Source organism: Tenrec ecaudatus, chromosome 1 (assembly GCF_050624435.1).
Source record: "Tenrec ecaudatus isolate mTenEca1 chromosome 1, mTenEca1.hap1, whole genome shotgun sequence".
NCBI classification, from domain to species: Eukaryota; Metazoa; Chordata; class Mammalia; order Afrosoricida; family Tenrecidae; genus Tenrec; species Tenrec ecaudatus.
In genome coordinates, this window is record NC_134530.1 from 197221279 (window position 1) to 197234772 (window position 13494).

General features: G+C 46.2%; 1 protein-coding gene across 1 annotated transcript in view; it reads left to right on the top strand.

The window, feature by feature from the left end:
* The window catches only part of LAMC2 (laminin subunit gamma 2), an 83840-nt gene that overhangs the window by 24344 nt on the left and 46002 nt on the right, over positions 1-13494 (top strand). The window contains exon 3 of the mRNA XM_075528198.1: positions 6189-6377. Within this exon, the coding sequence (XP_075384313.1) occupies positions 6189-6377 (189 nt within the window). The remainder of the gene's footprint in view (positions 1-6188; positions 6378-13494) is intronic.

Consider the following 13494-nt stretch of genomic DNA (forward strand, 5'->3'; position numbering starts at 1 on the left):
TGGAACAAGGGGACAAAGACAGGATCAGATGAGCCCTGAAGAGGCGCCTCTGGTTTAGAAGGTGTCAGGTACACATGAATAGCCACATGGTAGTGGGGGGCGGGGGTGTGTGTGTCTCACAGCTAGCGTTCTTGTATATAGAGGTCAGTGAAAAGGGGGTAGAAACCCGGGTGGAGTTGATTTGTAGGGCCTGTTAAGGCTTTGGAGTCCCTGGGTGGCATAGATGGTAAATGTGACCAACTAGCGAAAAGGTTAGAGGTTCAAATCCACCCAGAGGCACAGTATAAGAAAGCCTTGGCCATCTCCCGCCAGAGACCAGCGGTTGGGGATGCTCAGGAGCAAGCAGCCGGCACGTGGTTTCCATTTTATAAGGGGTTCGGGTCCCTTCATGGGCCTGGGCTGCTTTGTTTCCGTACTTTCTGATGCGATGACGTCTTCCTGCCAGGTCCCCAGGTCACACCTGTCGGTGACGAGGTGATCAGTGGTTGATCACGCTAAACGGATTCCCTTTGGAGAAACGTCCTTTTCAGGGTTGTACTCCTTCTTCACGGTGAAGATCTCGTTCTGAACCCATGGCATGCCTTTATTTGAAAAATAAAGCATTGGTAATAATACCCTCTTTTTGAAATTGTGCTGCCTCCCAGTCTCCCAGCCTGTTACAGATCACTACTCCAAGTCCCCCAGCACGGTCCTCAGTTAGGTCCCCAAACCAAACCCACTGCCGCCGAGTCGATTCTGACTCAGAGGGACCTTACAGGACAGGGTAGGACTGCCCCTGTGGGTTTCGGAGACTGCGACTCTTTATAGGAGGAGAAAGCCATGCCTTTCCCCCATGGAGCTGCTGGTGGTTCTGAACTGCTCACCTTGCCCAACACGTAACCACTAACAGTACTGTACAGGTACCTTTGATCGACAATCAGTGGCGGAAAGGGAAAAGGACTCAGAATCAATAAAACACAAATGTACCAGTGGGGGGAGTTTAAGAAAAGGAGGGCTTGTCAGGAGAAGTGGAAGAAACTGTGTAACAAAATGGCAGGCCAATGGTTTCATATATTTGTGATATAAAATATTCATGACACCTGATAAGAAAAACAGCAGGCCTTCTTGATAAATGGACAAAGATTATGCACGAACAAGTTGCAAAAATATATACATGAAACAATAACCCAGCCTCCCTTCTCATATGCCTCATCTCCTTCCTCCCTGCCCCGGCCCTTTTCCTTCTTACTGGCTTATGAAACCAAACCAAACTTCCTGCCCTTGAGTCAACTCTGATGCAAAGTTCATGGAAAAATAAAATTAAAAGACAATGGAAATTTCCCATGAACTTGCCGAAGTTCCCCTCATATTTATGTCTCCTTTTAAAATACCACGATCTTCACATTCCACGTGTATTTTCTGTATTTTCTTTCCTTGTTCTTCACATGTCAACCCCATGAGGGGTTTGTCCACTGCTGTCTCTCTAAGCGCCTAGAATGGATTCTAGCAAATAGTAGATCTCAATATATAGGCGTCGAATAAACTGAAGAATGAAAAGCCTGTTTATACACGAGTGACAGGTGGCTCGGAGACGTCCAGTGGTGTGCTGTGTCGATGGCCTGAATGGAAACAGACGACATATTTATAAAATGTGCAGTGGGCTCAACTTTGGGAGAACAGCAAATAGATCGTAAAAGACAAAAATATCTAGATTTAGAAATTGAACAAAGATAAATGTGGAAGAAGGAAAGCACAACAAATAGTAAAAACAGTTTTAAACCTTTCATGTTTTATAATATACTGTGTAGGTTTACACTGATCCAAATGAAGTATTGTAATATAATTTACCAAGGAAAGCTGTTTTCTGGGTTGGGCTTCTATGGAGAAAAGTGTTCTATCGAATAATGGATGGACATGACTACTAGACCTTTGAGTTTTTATTTTAAGGCATGTCCAGACAGGTAGGGACACATGTCGCCATTTCAATGGCAGAGACGCTTCAGGGCTTCCTGAAGCTCACGAGATCACTCATTCATTCGTCACTGCCATCGAGCCAGTGCTGGCTCGTGGCAGACCCCGTAACTGTTGGTGGCAGTAGAAAGTCCCGTCTCTGTCCCCGAGGAGCTGCTAGTGGACGTCAAAAGCACGGGGAGCCCACGAAGGGCCAAGAGCTGTGCACGTACGAGGGCTCCCCTTCCCTTTATTTAAAGACGGGGTGTGTTTTCTGCCAAGACAAGGGCAGAGTCGGGTGCAAAGGTTTCCCTTAGACACAGACACAAACACATTGTCTTTAATATTTAAATACCGGTAGATTTCACACAAAAAGCTAGATTGTTGTCTCCTTCGAAGGCCCTCGGGGGCAGCGTTGGTTGTTGTAGGCACCCTTCCTGGGGGACTGCCACTGGCTAGGACACGAAGTGCTACTTCTCCCTCCACCCCTGGTGACTTGGTCACCACCTGCGTCTGGCCTCACAGTGTCCTTTGGCCACAGGGTGCCCGGGGTAGTAATTGTGCAAAAATTAACGAGAGAATTAAAGACAAGGCAGAAGTGGCACTAGGCCCAGGTACAAGAATATTCTAGAGCGTGTAAAATAAGGGTCTCTTCTCCCTCTCCCCAGTAATGAGAATACTGATTGGTTTGGGGAGATTATTCTAAGTTGGGAGAGTGGTCTGAGCGAGACCGAGTGTCTCTCTAGGTAAATGCGCTGCACAAGCCCTCTGCAGTGTTGACAAACCGGGCTGTGATCTTGAGGACTCAGGTGCACTTGGCCCAAGCCAGGGCATTTTCCATCGCCTCCTATGCACGGGAAAGTGGGCACTGAATAAGGAAGGCCAAAATCGGTGCGTTTGAGCAATGGTGCTGGTGAAGACTATTGAAAATACCATGGACTGCCAGAGAAACAAGAAGAGTTCTGTCTTGGAAGAAGGACTGGCAGCATGCTCCTTAGAAGCCAGGATAGTGAGACTTTGTCTCAGGTACTCTGGAGATGTCTTCAGGGCCACAAGCTCAGTAAAGGGGAGGGGCAGTGCCAAAGAGGAAGGCCTTCATGAGATGGCCCGACCCAGTGGCTGCAACGATGCTGATTGGATGGCCAGGGTTCCTGCCGTGTCTTGGTCTACGGCACATGGGGTCTCTCTGAGATGGAATAGACTCAACCGTACCTACTAACAGCAACGTGTCACAAATACATCAATAATGAGACGAAGTATTACGTGGAAGAAGAGCAAGCTCTCGCCCTTCATTCCCAGAGTATGACTGACTCAGTGCTGAGCTAAGGGCGGTATGGCTGTGTCTGAGTGAAGCATGGCTCGGTGACTTTGAACTTCATGGGCAAGGCTAGGAAAAGTGTCTTAACACAGGCAGAAATGCCAGACCATAGACACCCCAAAATGAGGCCTCTACAGCCTCGTTGTAGCATCGTTGGTGGCTTTAAGAAGATCCATTTGAGAGAGAGGAGGGCAGTTGGCAATAGGCCTGTAATCTGTTGAACACGTACCAGGGTGTGATGCTGGCACAAGACCTCCCTTCCTGGAAGCACCGTGCAGCGCCCCCTGCAGGCTGAATTAGCAGGGAAACACCACCGGCTCTTTCAGAGTGGAGCATCAAGGCGAAAGGACAGGTGGGAAGAGAGGTGCTATAAAAAGATGAGAACTAGGTGGTTGGTCTCTTTCTGTAGCTAGTGTTCCCAATAAGTATATCACAAGTGGTCCTGGTGGAGTGAACGAACACAAAGTGTGACCTGGATGAGGACACAGGGAAAGCAATTACTCACGTTCTGAGATTGTTCCCCAACAGCCATGCATCGTGTGATTCCACTGAGCAACCTCTCAAGGGTGTCTGCTGGTGAAGTTAGCTCTTGTACGTGCATAACAATGCACCCAGTAGAAATTTTACAGCCCATGACAGCTGTGCGGCACATCTGCTTGAGGTCCCAAACCCCCAAACCATACCAGTATTAGCTGGGAAAGATTTAACTTGGCACCACTTCCGTGGGAAAGCCCCGGGGCTTTGGTTTGAGTTGATGATCAGCTTGACATACTTTACATTTAATGAGATGTTGGGCTTTCTTCGTGGAAGTTTATATACAATGCGGGTTCCTATCACTCTTAAATTGTAATGTAGTCTAGGGAATTCTGGTTCCTTTCAGACCAGAGTTTTTAGTGTCTGTTTTCAAGAGAGTAATCAAGAGGCATCTAAGATGATGTCATGAGACATAGTTGAAAGGCCAGGGGAGGGAGGGCTCCGGTTTTACCTGAGAGAGAACATACTGCTATTTTCACACATTCAGAGGGTTGACTGACAAAGTGCCATGGAGAACAATATGCGAAATAAATGGCTAATGAATAAGGAAATGAACGAAGAGAGTAGGTGTGTGTCCCAAGGCAAAACCACTAGGTCAATAGGGAGATCAAATGATAAGGTATTGCATTTTAACCTTACTACTTCTGCATTAATTGTGTGCGCTGTCTGATAGCATGGCTGTTCACAGCCCTCGACTCTGGTCAGAGGGGATTGATTCACCAGAGGATTAATCCGTGTGGGACCCCAGCAAACTTGGCCTTCCACCATCATGCATAGCCTTCTGCAAACCAGATGTTGATCATTTAAGCTGTGATACTGCTCCCTCCTTTGAATTTAGATTTTACTATTTACACTCCTTAGATCACACAGGCTGGTGTGCTTCTTCCATGTGGACTTCATTGCCGCCTCACTTAGATGGCTGCTTGCTTGAAGACAAGCCTTTCAGACCCCAGAAGTTTTCTTTCTGATAACTGGGCACCATTTGGTTTCTTCTCCACACTTTGCTATAAGATCCATGTCTTTAGGCAAAATACCCACTTTCTACCGGCATCAATTTCTTGATAAATGGTGATAATTAAACCCATCTTACTGTGAGAACTAACTGAGCTGCTGAATGTAAAGTGCTAGAAACCATTAAGTTATAGCTATTAGTTCACTTGCCCAAGATTCGAAAAGACCCAAAGTAGCCAGCGAGTGAGTTTTTGGAGGCATTTGAAGGAAGCCATTTGAACACTAAACAGATAGAATTTACATCTCTGTGTCTTCAGGGTTGGACACAGAGCCCAGCACAGGACAGTACATCTTGGCATGTTTGTTGACTTTATTTATGGTGAGCACGCTGAATACGTCATGGTACTAGGCACAGACCACGTGGAAGTGGGCTTTGGGATCAGAAGATGGAGGTTCAAATCCCAACACTCTAATCGAGGAAAGGTGCTAAACTCGTATGAGAAGAGTTGTCTCATCTGAGGCAAGGCCTATTGCACGAGAGTGAGGAATGAAATCGCACATCGAAAAGCACTCGCTAGTCTTGTTTCAGTGGAATCCGTGTCCTGTCTGGGAAGGCAAGTACCGTGGTGCACATTTATAGAAGAGCAAGAAGATCCAGAGAGTGGAAGTGATTTTCCCAGGAAACTAACCAAACTGGGATTTCACCCCTCATTTTAACCTGGGGCCCATCACCTTTCTCTTCTCAATCTGACAGACACATTTCTTGTCTAGTCCCTCCACGAAGTTCAGTTCCCTGTTGCCTCGTGGTGTGTGTAAGTCTGGCATGGAGATGTCCTCCAGGCCACTCTCTCAGTCCATCTTTGGATCATCAGCAGCGAGGTCTTTCCTAGACATTTGGAAGGGGCAGGCTTCATATGCAAAGAAGGTTTTCTTTGGGTACCCCAGCCCACTGAGAAGGAAGAAGATACCTGGCCAGATAGTCATCTGATCTTCCCCACCTTGACCATCACTGGAGGGACAGATGCTATAGCGTTTGAACAGGTGACACCCTCGTTGGCTAGATAGTTGTGCCAGGGGCTGACCTCAGGTCTTCTTCAGTCCATGTACTTGTTTTGCTTGATGACACAGTGCTTTTAAAAGCGACTCCCTTTCCAATCTGTAAGTCAGGAACTTTCACATAAAAGCAGATGAGTAGACGTTTTGGTTTCTCTTAAGGACTCAAGCCTGACTCACCTTCCCCCAGGCAACACCTCCCCAGCACTGCTTGGTGGCAACTTCCTTTAGACGGAGCAGCGCTCTCCTGTCTGCTACCTTCCCTCTGTGGCTCGTTTCGGTCCATTCGCTTAAATTAATATGTCATAATCATGTCTAATTTATATTATGAATAATAAGACACCGGGGAACATTGCTCCGGAGTGATTTTTTCCTGATGCCATCTTTTCGTCCACCTCCCTAGTCTGTGAATGCAGCGGGAAGTCCCGGCAATGCATCTTTGATGATGAACTTTACAGACAGACGGGAGATGGATTCCGCTGCCTCAAATGCCAGGACAACACGGACGGCGTGCACTGCGAGAGGTGCAAGGAAGGCTTCTACCGACAGAGAGAACGGGACCGCTGCTTGCCCTGCAATTGTAACTCCAAAGGTAGCTAAAAAGGGGTGTCGGGGGCGGTGAGAGGGTGAGAAGGAAGGAGACAGAAAGAGACGCCCAGTCGCCAAAGAGGAAGATACGTAATTCATAGACTATATGGGAGTCTGACGCTTAGATACTGGTCTTTTTAAAATGTAGCACTTTCACCATGACCGTAAACTTGCTCATGTTTGCTTCTGGTGGGCGTCTGCCCCACTGAAGGGCAAGGTGTGGCACCAGCTGGGGACTTTAGGGCACCCTGGCTTGACTCCTGTTTTTTAAAATGTGACATTATTACTTTTCTGGGGAGTCTTTGACTCGGGCAGAGGGAGCTTGTGCTCTGTCGGTGATAGTTCTTTCTATCCATCACCATCCCTTTGAGCTGACTGGGGGGAGGGGGGGAGAATGTGAAAGTTCTGCTTCTTGGTGCCATGCCAAGGATCACCAATACAGTGTGGTAGAAAAGACCAGGTGAATTAGAATCTTCCATTGGATGATAAATCCAACAAAGTGAAAGATGGGGCAGCACCTCATGAGTGACTGGTTCATCGGAGGACTAGATCTGGTTTGATTTTGATGCATACGGAGCTATTGCCACACAATCGTCGATAGAACTTGGGTATGCACACTACTGTATTCTTCATGGGCAGGAGCAAAGAGGAGCTAGTAAATATAATCAGAGAGAGAGGTAGAGTTCTATCAATAAAGAAGGGTTGTTGGGATGGCTTTTTTTTTTAGAGTGCTTTTTTAAATCTATTCTCTTTCTTGGCATTACCTGTTTCTCTTCGTTATGAACTATCGATAGGATACTATAAGAATATTAATCCATCTGAAGACTATCGTCTAATTGCACAGCAATGACTCAGTGTAGCTCTGTGAATCCAACTCATAACAGCTGCTGGAAGTCTCTGCAAGTGTGGGTCCAACCATGAGCTGCTGGCCGAGCATGGTGTAGACCATGTACAGCAGACGCTCCCTGATCCACTTAGTTTCTCTGTTACAGCGTGGTTGGAGTCCTATTTGCTCAGCCTTGTGGCAGATTAACAGCATTGAGAATCTGGACGTAACATTTCCCCCCATGAATCAAGGAACTTTATAAAGAAATATAATGTTTTTGGAAAAGAAGTTATTTCATTTTAATGGGCACTTAACTGCTTTGAAGAGCCCATATCCCCTTAGGTCACGCGGCTTCGTTGTGAGTCACTGGAGTTGGGTCATCGCAGTAGAGTGATCAGTGGGAACATAATTAGGAATGTAATTGGCTCAGCTGGAAAGCTTGGCCTGAGGACAAGGTTATTAGTCTCGGGTAGACAAGGAGCCTACTGTCTAACAGAGACGATAGTAGAAGATTCACCATCGCCTCTCCTTTATCACAGTGCAATCCACTGCTTGTCCAGCAACAACGGGCCGCCCTTTCGTTTACATAAGATCTAGGGCTCCTACTTGGTGGGAATGGTCCAGTAGAACCATGTACTTGATGGGAACTGACATCTCACACAACAACCACACATCTTTCGCCCTTGTCCTGTGTCAGGCACTCCTCTGGACGGTAACCGGTCAGCACTTCATTTAATCTTTGCCTGCACCTTTGTGAGGAGGGTGCTATTTTATTATTATTATTTCTGCTTTACGAATGAAGTAGCAGAGGCTTGGCCAAGGCAGAGCCAGCACCGGGGGCCCAGATGTGTTCATGCCAAAGATCACTGTGTAGAAGGCGTGGGGAAAAGAGAGAGCCTGGGCTTCAGTCTCGACAGTACCAACCACCCAGGAGTCAGGTGGAGCAGACTGCCCCACCTCCTCCTGCTCCAGTTTCCACAGCTGTGAGAGGGTGAGCATGCTGGCTACCCTGAGGACAAGCTGTGTTTGGTCCACGTGGTGGACCAGCCCATGAGTTGATGTCGTTGTTTTTCTTATTAGGACAGAGGCTAGGGTCTCCCATCTCCTGGAAAGCAGACCTTGTATACACACACACACACACACACACACACACACACACTCACACACACACACACATACTCTCTCTCTCTCTCTCTGTCTTTCTCTCTCTCTCTCTCTGTCTTTCTCTCTCTCTCTCTCTGTGGTCTAGGACTGTATTTCATAGCTCCAGCAGAGCTTAAACATTTTCAATAGTTTAGTATCTGCTCTCCATTAACTTCCTCCACTTGGCAGGTGTTTTGTTTTTGCACAGTGGGGGAATAAGACTTAGAAAAGTTAATGAATAGCCCAAAGTCTACCAGCACATGATGGCAAGAACTCAAATTGTGATCAAGGTCTTCTAATGGAGAACAGTTATCTCCTGCTCCCTCACTAGGAGGAGGGAGAAAATGAGCTACGCTGGCAGATAATATAGGTGTAGAGGAAGAAGCTCATGGGCTAGACAGGGAGTGGGGAGGGGTGTGTTGTTGAGGAGGGAGGGATGGGATGAGGAAGACGAACCACCTATAGGGAGGGTTTAATAGGATGTTGTTGATTTCATTTCTTGAGATGGGCTGAGTCAACATATAGTCTGCTTCTTTGACAAACAAACAAACAAACAAACAAACAAATTCTCCAGATTCCTTATCCCTCAACCTGAAGAGGCATTAGTGAGGCACTAGTCTGCTCTCTCCAGCGTGGATGGTGGTCGAAGTGGCTTGAAAAAGGAAGAAAAGCCCAATTGAAATGGACTTGGAGTCTTTAGTGACAAACAGGTTCATCTCAAACAAGCAAGACGACAACAGAAAGGGAATAACCTCATGGATCTTATTTTCCAACATCTGGGACTTTATGCTTTTCCAACATGCATTCATTTATTGTGCCTTCTTCGAGTCTCATAGAAAAGGTCCCCATGGGGCTGAGCCGTGTAACCATTAAAAGCAGAGGGGGGGAGGGGGGAGGAGCAAGGACAATGAGAGCAATCGCTGAATCCACCCTTAGTCCCTGGCAGCCTGTATGTAGTCACATGCCCCTGCTTCCATCACCCATCCTAACTGGGACAAAACCAGCCCACTGCCATCACGGTCGTTGCTACTCATGGAGACCCTCTATAGGGGTTTCAAGATGGTGAATCTTTATGGGAGCAGATGACCTCTTCCTCTCTTATTTCCTGCATCGTGGCTGGTGGTTTTGAACCATCAACCTTTCAGAGAACAGACTAATGCCTAACCCACAGCTCCATGAAGGCTCCTTTCAGACCATTGTAGAGATGAAGAAACTGAGAGACTCAATTGTCCAACCAGACAAGGTTGGGCAGCACCTTAGGAGCAAAGAGGATTTCTATCATGGTCTGCTGTCTCCTGAACTAGGGGCCTATGTTTAATTTTTTTCAGTGAGGTCTCAATCTTCCAGTCAAGCAGAGGATACTTTCAATGTTGAAATAATCACCTGGCCTGGAAACTTGTTGTCTATTCCATGTTAAACGCAGAAGAATGTGTCTTACAAAAATGCTGACATTCCATGTGCAGCAAATTAAGCATCGATGACACACAAGTGGTCACAGATTTGGAAGTTTGTCAATTTGTCATAAATTTAACAAGTACACTTATCTTATGTGGGGAGAGGAGGGTCCCCAACACACCATCACAGGCCCAGTGGGCGCAATTGTACAGCGACCACAAGTAAAGATTATAGTAAAGTCATAGAGACATGAGAGGTAGAGGAGGGATTGGAATGATGGAGTCAGACACAATTCATGGTAGCATGCTCACCTCAGCCCCGCTTGGAGATCCTCCTGAGGGGAGCCTAGCCACGAGAGCAGGAGAGAGCCTTGGGGGGAGAACAGGAGAGCCCCAACTTTATTGCTAACTAAGGGTTATATCTCATTAGGGGGACATTATTACAGGTAACCACACGTCACAGGAAGGGGATGTACAATAGGCATACACATCGTAGGAAGGGGATGTATGATAGGCATAAGCGTGACAGGAAGGGGATGAGTTATAGGGGTGTGCCCATAGGAATGGGAGGGACTAGGGGTATACATGTGACGAAATGCGGACCCTAGGTTCATGATGGCAGCCTAACCTTGGTCATCCTTGGTTGGGTTTAACCTCTCTAGTGTCTCCTACAAGGAAACAGACAACTACTATCCTTATCAGAAGGGAGCGGGCCCTACTGGTTGTGGGATAAACAGTGGTGTCTGCTTGGTCTAGATGGCTGATAGCTCGTAGGGAGAATGACCCCTGATCTATTCCTGATGACCTCCAAGTGTATAGTCATTCGCAAGCAGCTAAGTTAGGTGTATATTTTGGGGGAGACAACTTGGGAGAAATCCTTCTGTTTCCCACAATCTTATAAGGGGCTCTGGTGGGTAAGGCACTGGGCGGTTGTGAAATTTTGAGGTAATATGTATACAATGCGTAACTCAATGCGTCACATCTAGTGGGTACTCAAACAGCAGAGTGCCTTCTCCTAACCACCGCCAGTCTGTATTTCTCCCATTGCGTGGCTTGAGTGTCCCTATCATACTGGAAGCTATGCTACAGGTATTTTTTAAAATAGAAGGTGGGTAGATTTCAACAGGGCTTCCAGACCAAGAAGGATGAAAAAGAGGCAATCTACTACCAAAAATTAGCCACTGAAGACATAGATCCAGCAGAACGTTGTTCAATATTGTGCTGGAAGACGAGCTCCCTGGGTCGAAGGCATCAGTGGAGCTGAGCATGCTGGCCGTCGTGCGGATGGTGTGGCTCAGGCAGTGTTTCCTTCTGTTGTACGCAGAGCTACCGTGAGTTGGCACCTGTGCAACAGTCGCTAACAGCCACAATGAGATTCTAGTCTCATTAATGCCCTTTCAAGCCGTCTGAAGTTGATAAGAGACATTCTCAGATCTGTGAATGGCGCTGATTTATTCCATGTTCCAAACTTTGAAAAGTTGGGGTTTTCAAGTGTCTGATAGGCATACAACCTATCTGTCCTAATTCATAAATCATGGACTACTCTTGGGGATTGCCAACAACTGGGTTTCTAAAACAGAATGAAGAATAACGTCCTGTTTTAAGTTTGGGTCCCTGGAAGCACTTCCCCTGCAGGTGTAAGGATCATCCACACCCCTCTGCAGACTCAGGAAGAGAGCCTAAAGGAATTCACACTGAAAAGGAACGAACCAAAGCCATACCAAATTCACTGTCATGGGGTCCAGAGAGTTCGATTCTCTAAAGGACTCTTAAAAATGTATGTGCCTGCCTTTAAAGACAAGGGTTAAATAGCAATTCAAATCTTGTCAATTCCTTGTCGTCATCTTAGATTAGCAAAAGAATCAAATAAAATTAAAATAGTGTGTTCAGTATCATTGATGTGGTACAGACCTCAGGAACTTAGGTGCCATGGGAAAAACACACACAGATACACACACCCCACACACCCCACCCACCCACCATGGTTTCAACCCTTGTGAACCAAGCCTGTTGCTCATTGCTGCGAAGTTGGTTCTCACTCATGGTAACCTTGCCTGGTGTGGTGTGTTGGGATCTGTGCTCTGGGTCCCTGGTTTCGACTATTTGACCTCGTTAAGGGTTCTTCTTGTTATTTTCTGCCACTTTACTTTACTAGACAAGCACGGTGTTCTTTTGTAGTGACCACAGAGGCTCCTCGGGCTTTAAATATGTGCTTACAAGAATTAAAATAGAATTCTCTTAGGTTGCTGAACCCACACAGGCACTACAGGAAAACCAGTGTAAACCCACGGCCACCTTCTATAAAGTTTCTGATACTGTAGTCTTTACAGGGGCAGTCAGCCTCTTTTTAATCCCACAGAGCATCTGGTGGACCTTAACAGCCTGCCTACTGGTTAGCAGCCCTATGTCTCACCCACATTCCCACCAGAGCCCCTTGAAAATAGATCTAGTTGTTATATTTATGACAAATTGACATGAAATTCAAAATCTGTGACCACTTGGGTGTCATAAAGGCTTACTTTGCTGCACATGGAATGATACTATTTTTGGTAAGATATGATACTATTGAACTATGAACTATGATGATACTATTTTGGGTAAGACATGCTCTTCTGCACTTGAAATGGAATAGACGAGTTCCCAGGTCAGGTTATTATTTCAAAGTAAAAAGGTATCTTCTGACTGACTTGAGGATTGAGAATTCACTGAGGAAATTAAACTTAGACCCCAAGTTCAGGATTTCTACAGCCAACTTGTCATTGAAGACAGCAGACCATGATGGAAATCCTCTCTACTAAGGTGCTTCTCAGCCCAGTCTGCTTGGACTCTCGAGTCTCAGTTTCCTCATCTCTATGATGGAGGAAAGGGGCCTTGGTAGAACTGTGGGTTAGGCTTTGGTCATCTAACAGCAAGGTCGATGGTTCAAAACCACCAACCTCCCAGCAGGAGCAAGATGAAGCTATCTGCTCTGATAAAGATTTCTAGTCTTTCCATTCCATTGCTCCACACACTTTGAGAAGCCCTTTGGTGTGTGTGGTTATTTGTTTGTTTTTCTAATTAAGAAATGCAGATAAATGTATCAAAGGACACACAGCTAGTAAATCACAGGGCTGGTATTGGCCTTGAGATCTGTTCATCTTCAAGCTTTTTAAAAAATCGTTTTATTAGGGGCTCATACAAATCTTATCACAATCCATACATACATCAATTGTGTGAAGCACATTTGTACATTCATTGCCCTCATCATTCTCAAAACATTTGCTCTCCACTTAAGCCCCTGACATCAGGTCCTCATTTTTCCCCTCCCTCCCCGATCACCCCCTCCCTCATGAGCTCTTGATAATTTATATATTATTATTTTTGTCATATCTTGTCCTGTCTGACAGCTCCCTTCACCCCCTTTTCTGTTGTCTGTCCCCCAGGGAGGAGGTCACATGTAGAACCTTATGATTTGTTCCCTCTTTCCAACTCACTCTCCCTCTACCCTCCCAGTATCGCCACTCACCTTGCTGGTCCTGAAGGGATCATCCGCCCTGGATTCCCTGTGTTTCCAGTTCCTATCTGTACCAGTGTACATCCTCTGGTCTAGCCAGACTTGCAAGGTAGAATTCAGGTCATGATAGTGGGTGGGTGGGGGGAAGCATTTAGGAACTAGAGGAAAGTTGTATTTTTTCTTTTTTTTTTCTCTTTTCTTTTTTTACATTTTATTAGGGACTCATACAACTCTTATCACAATCCATACATATACATACATCAAT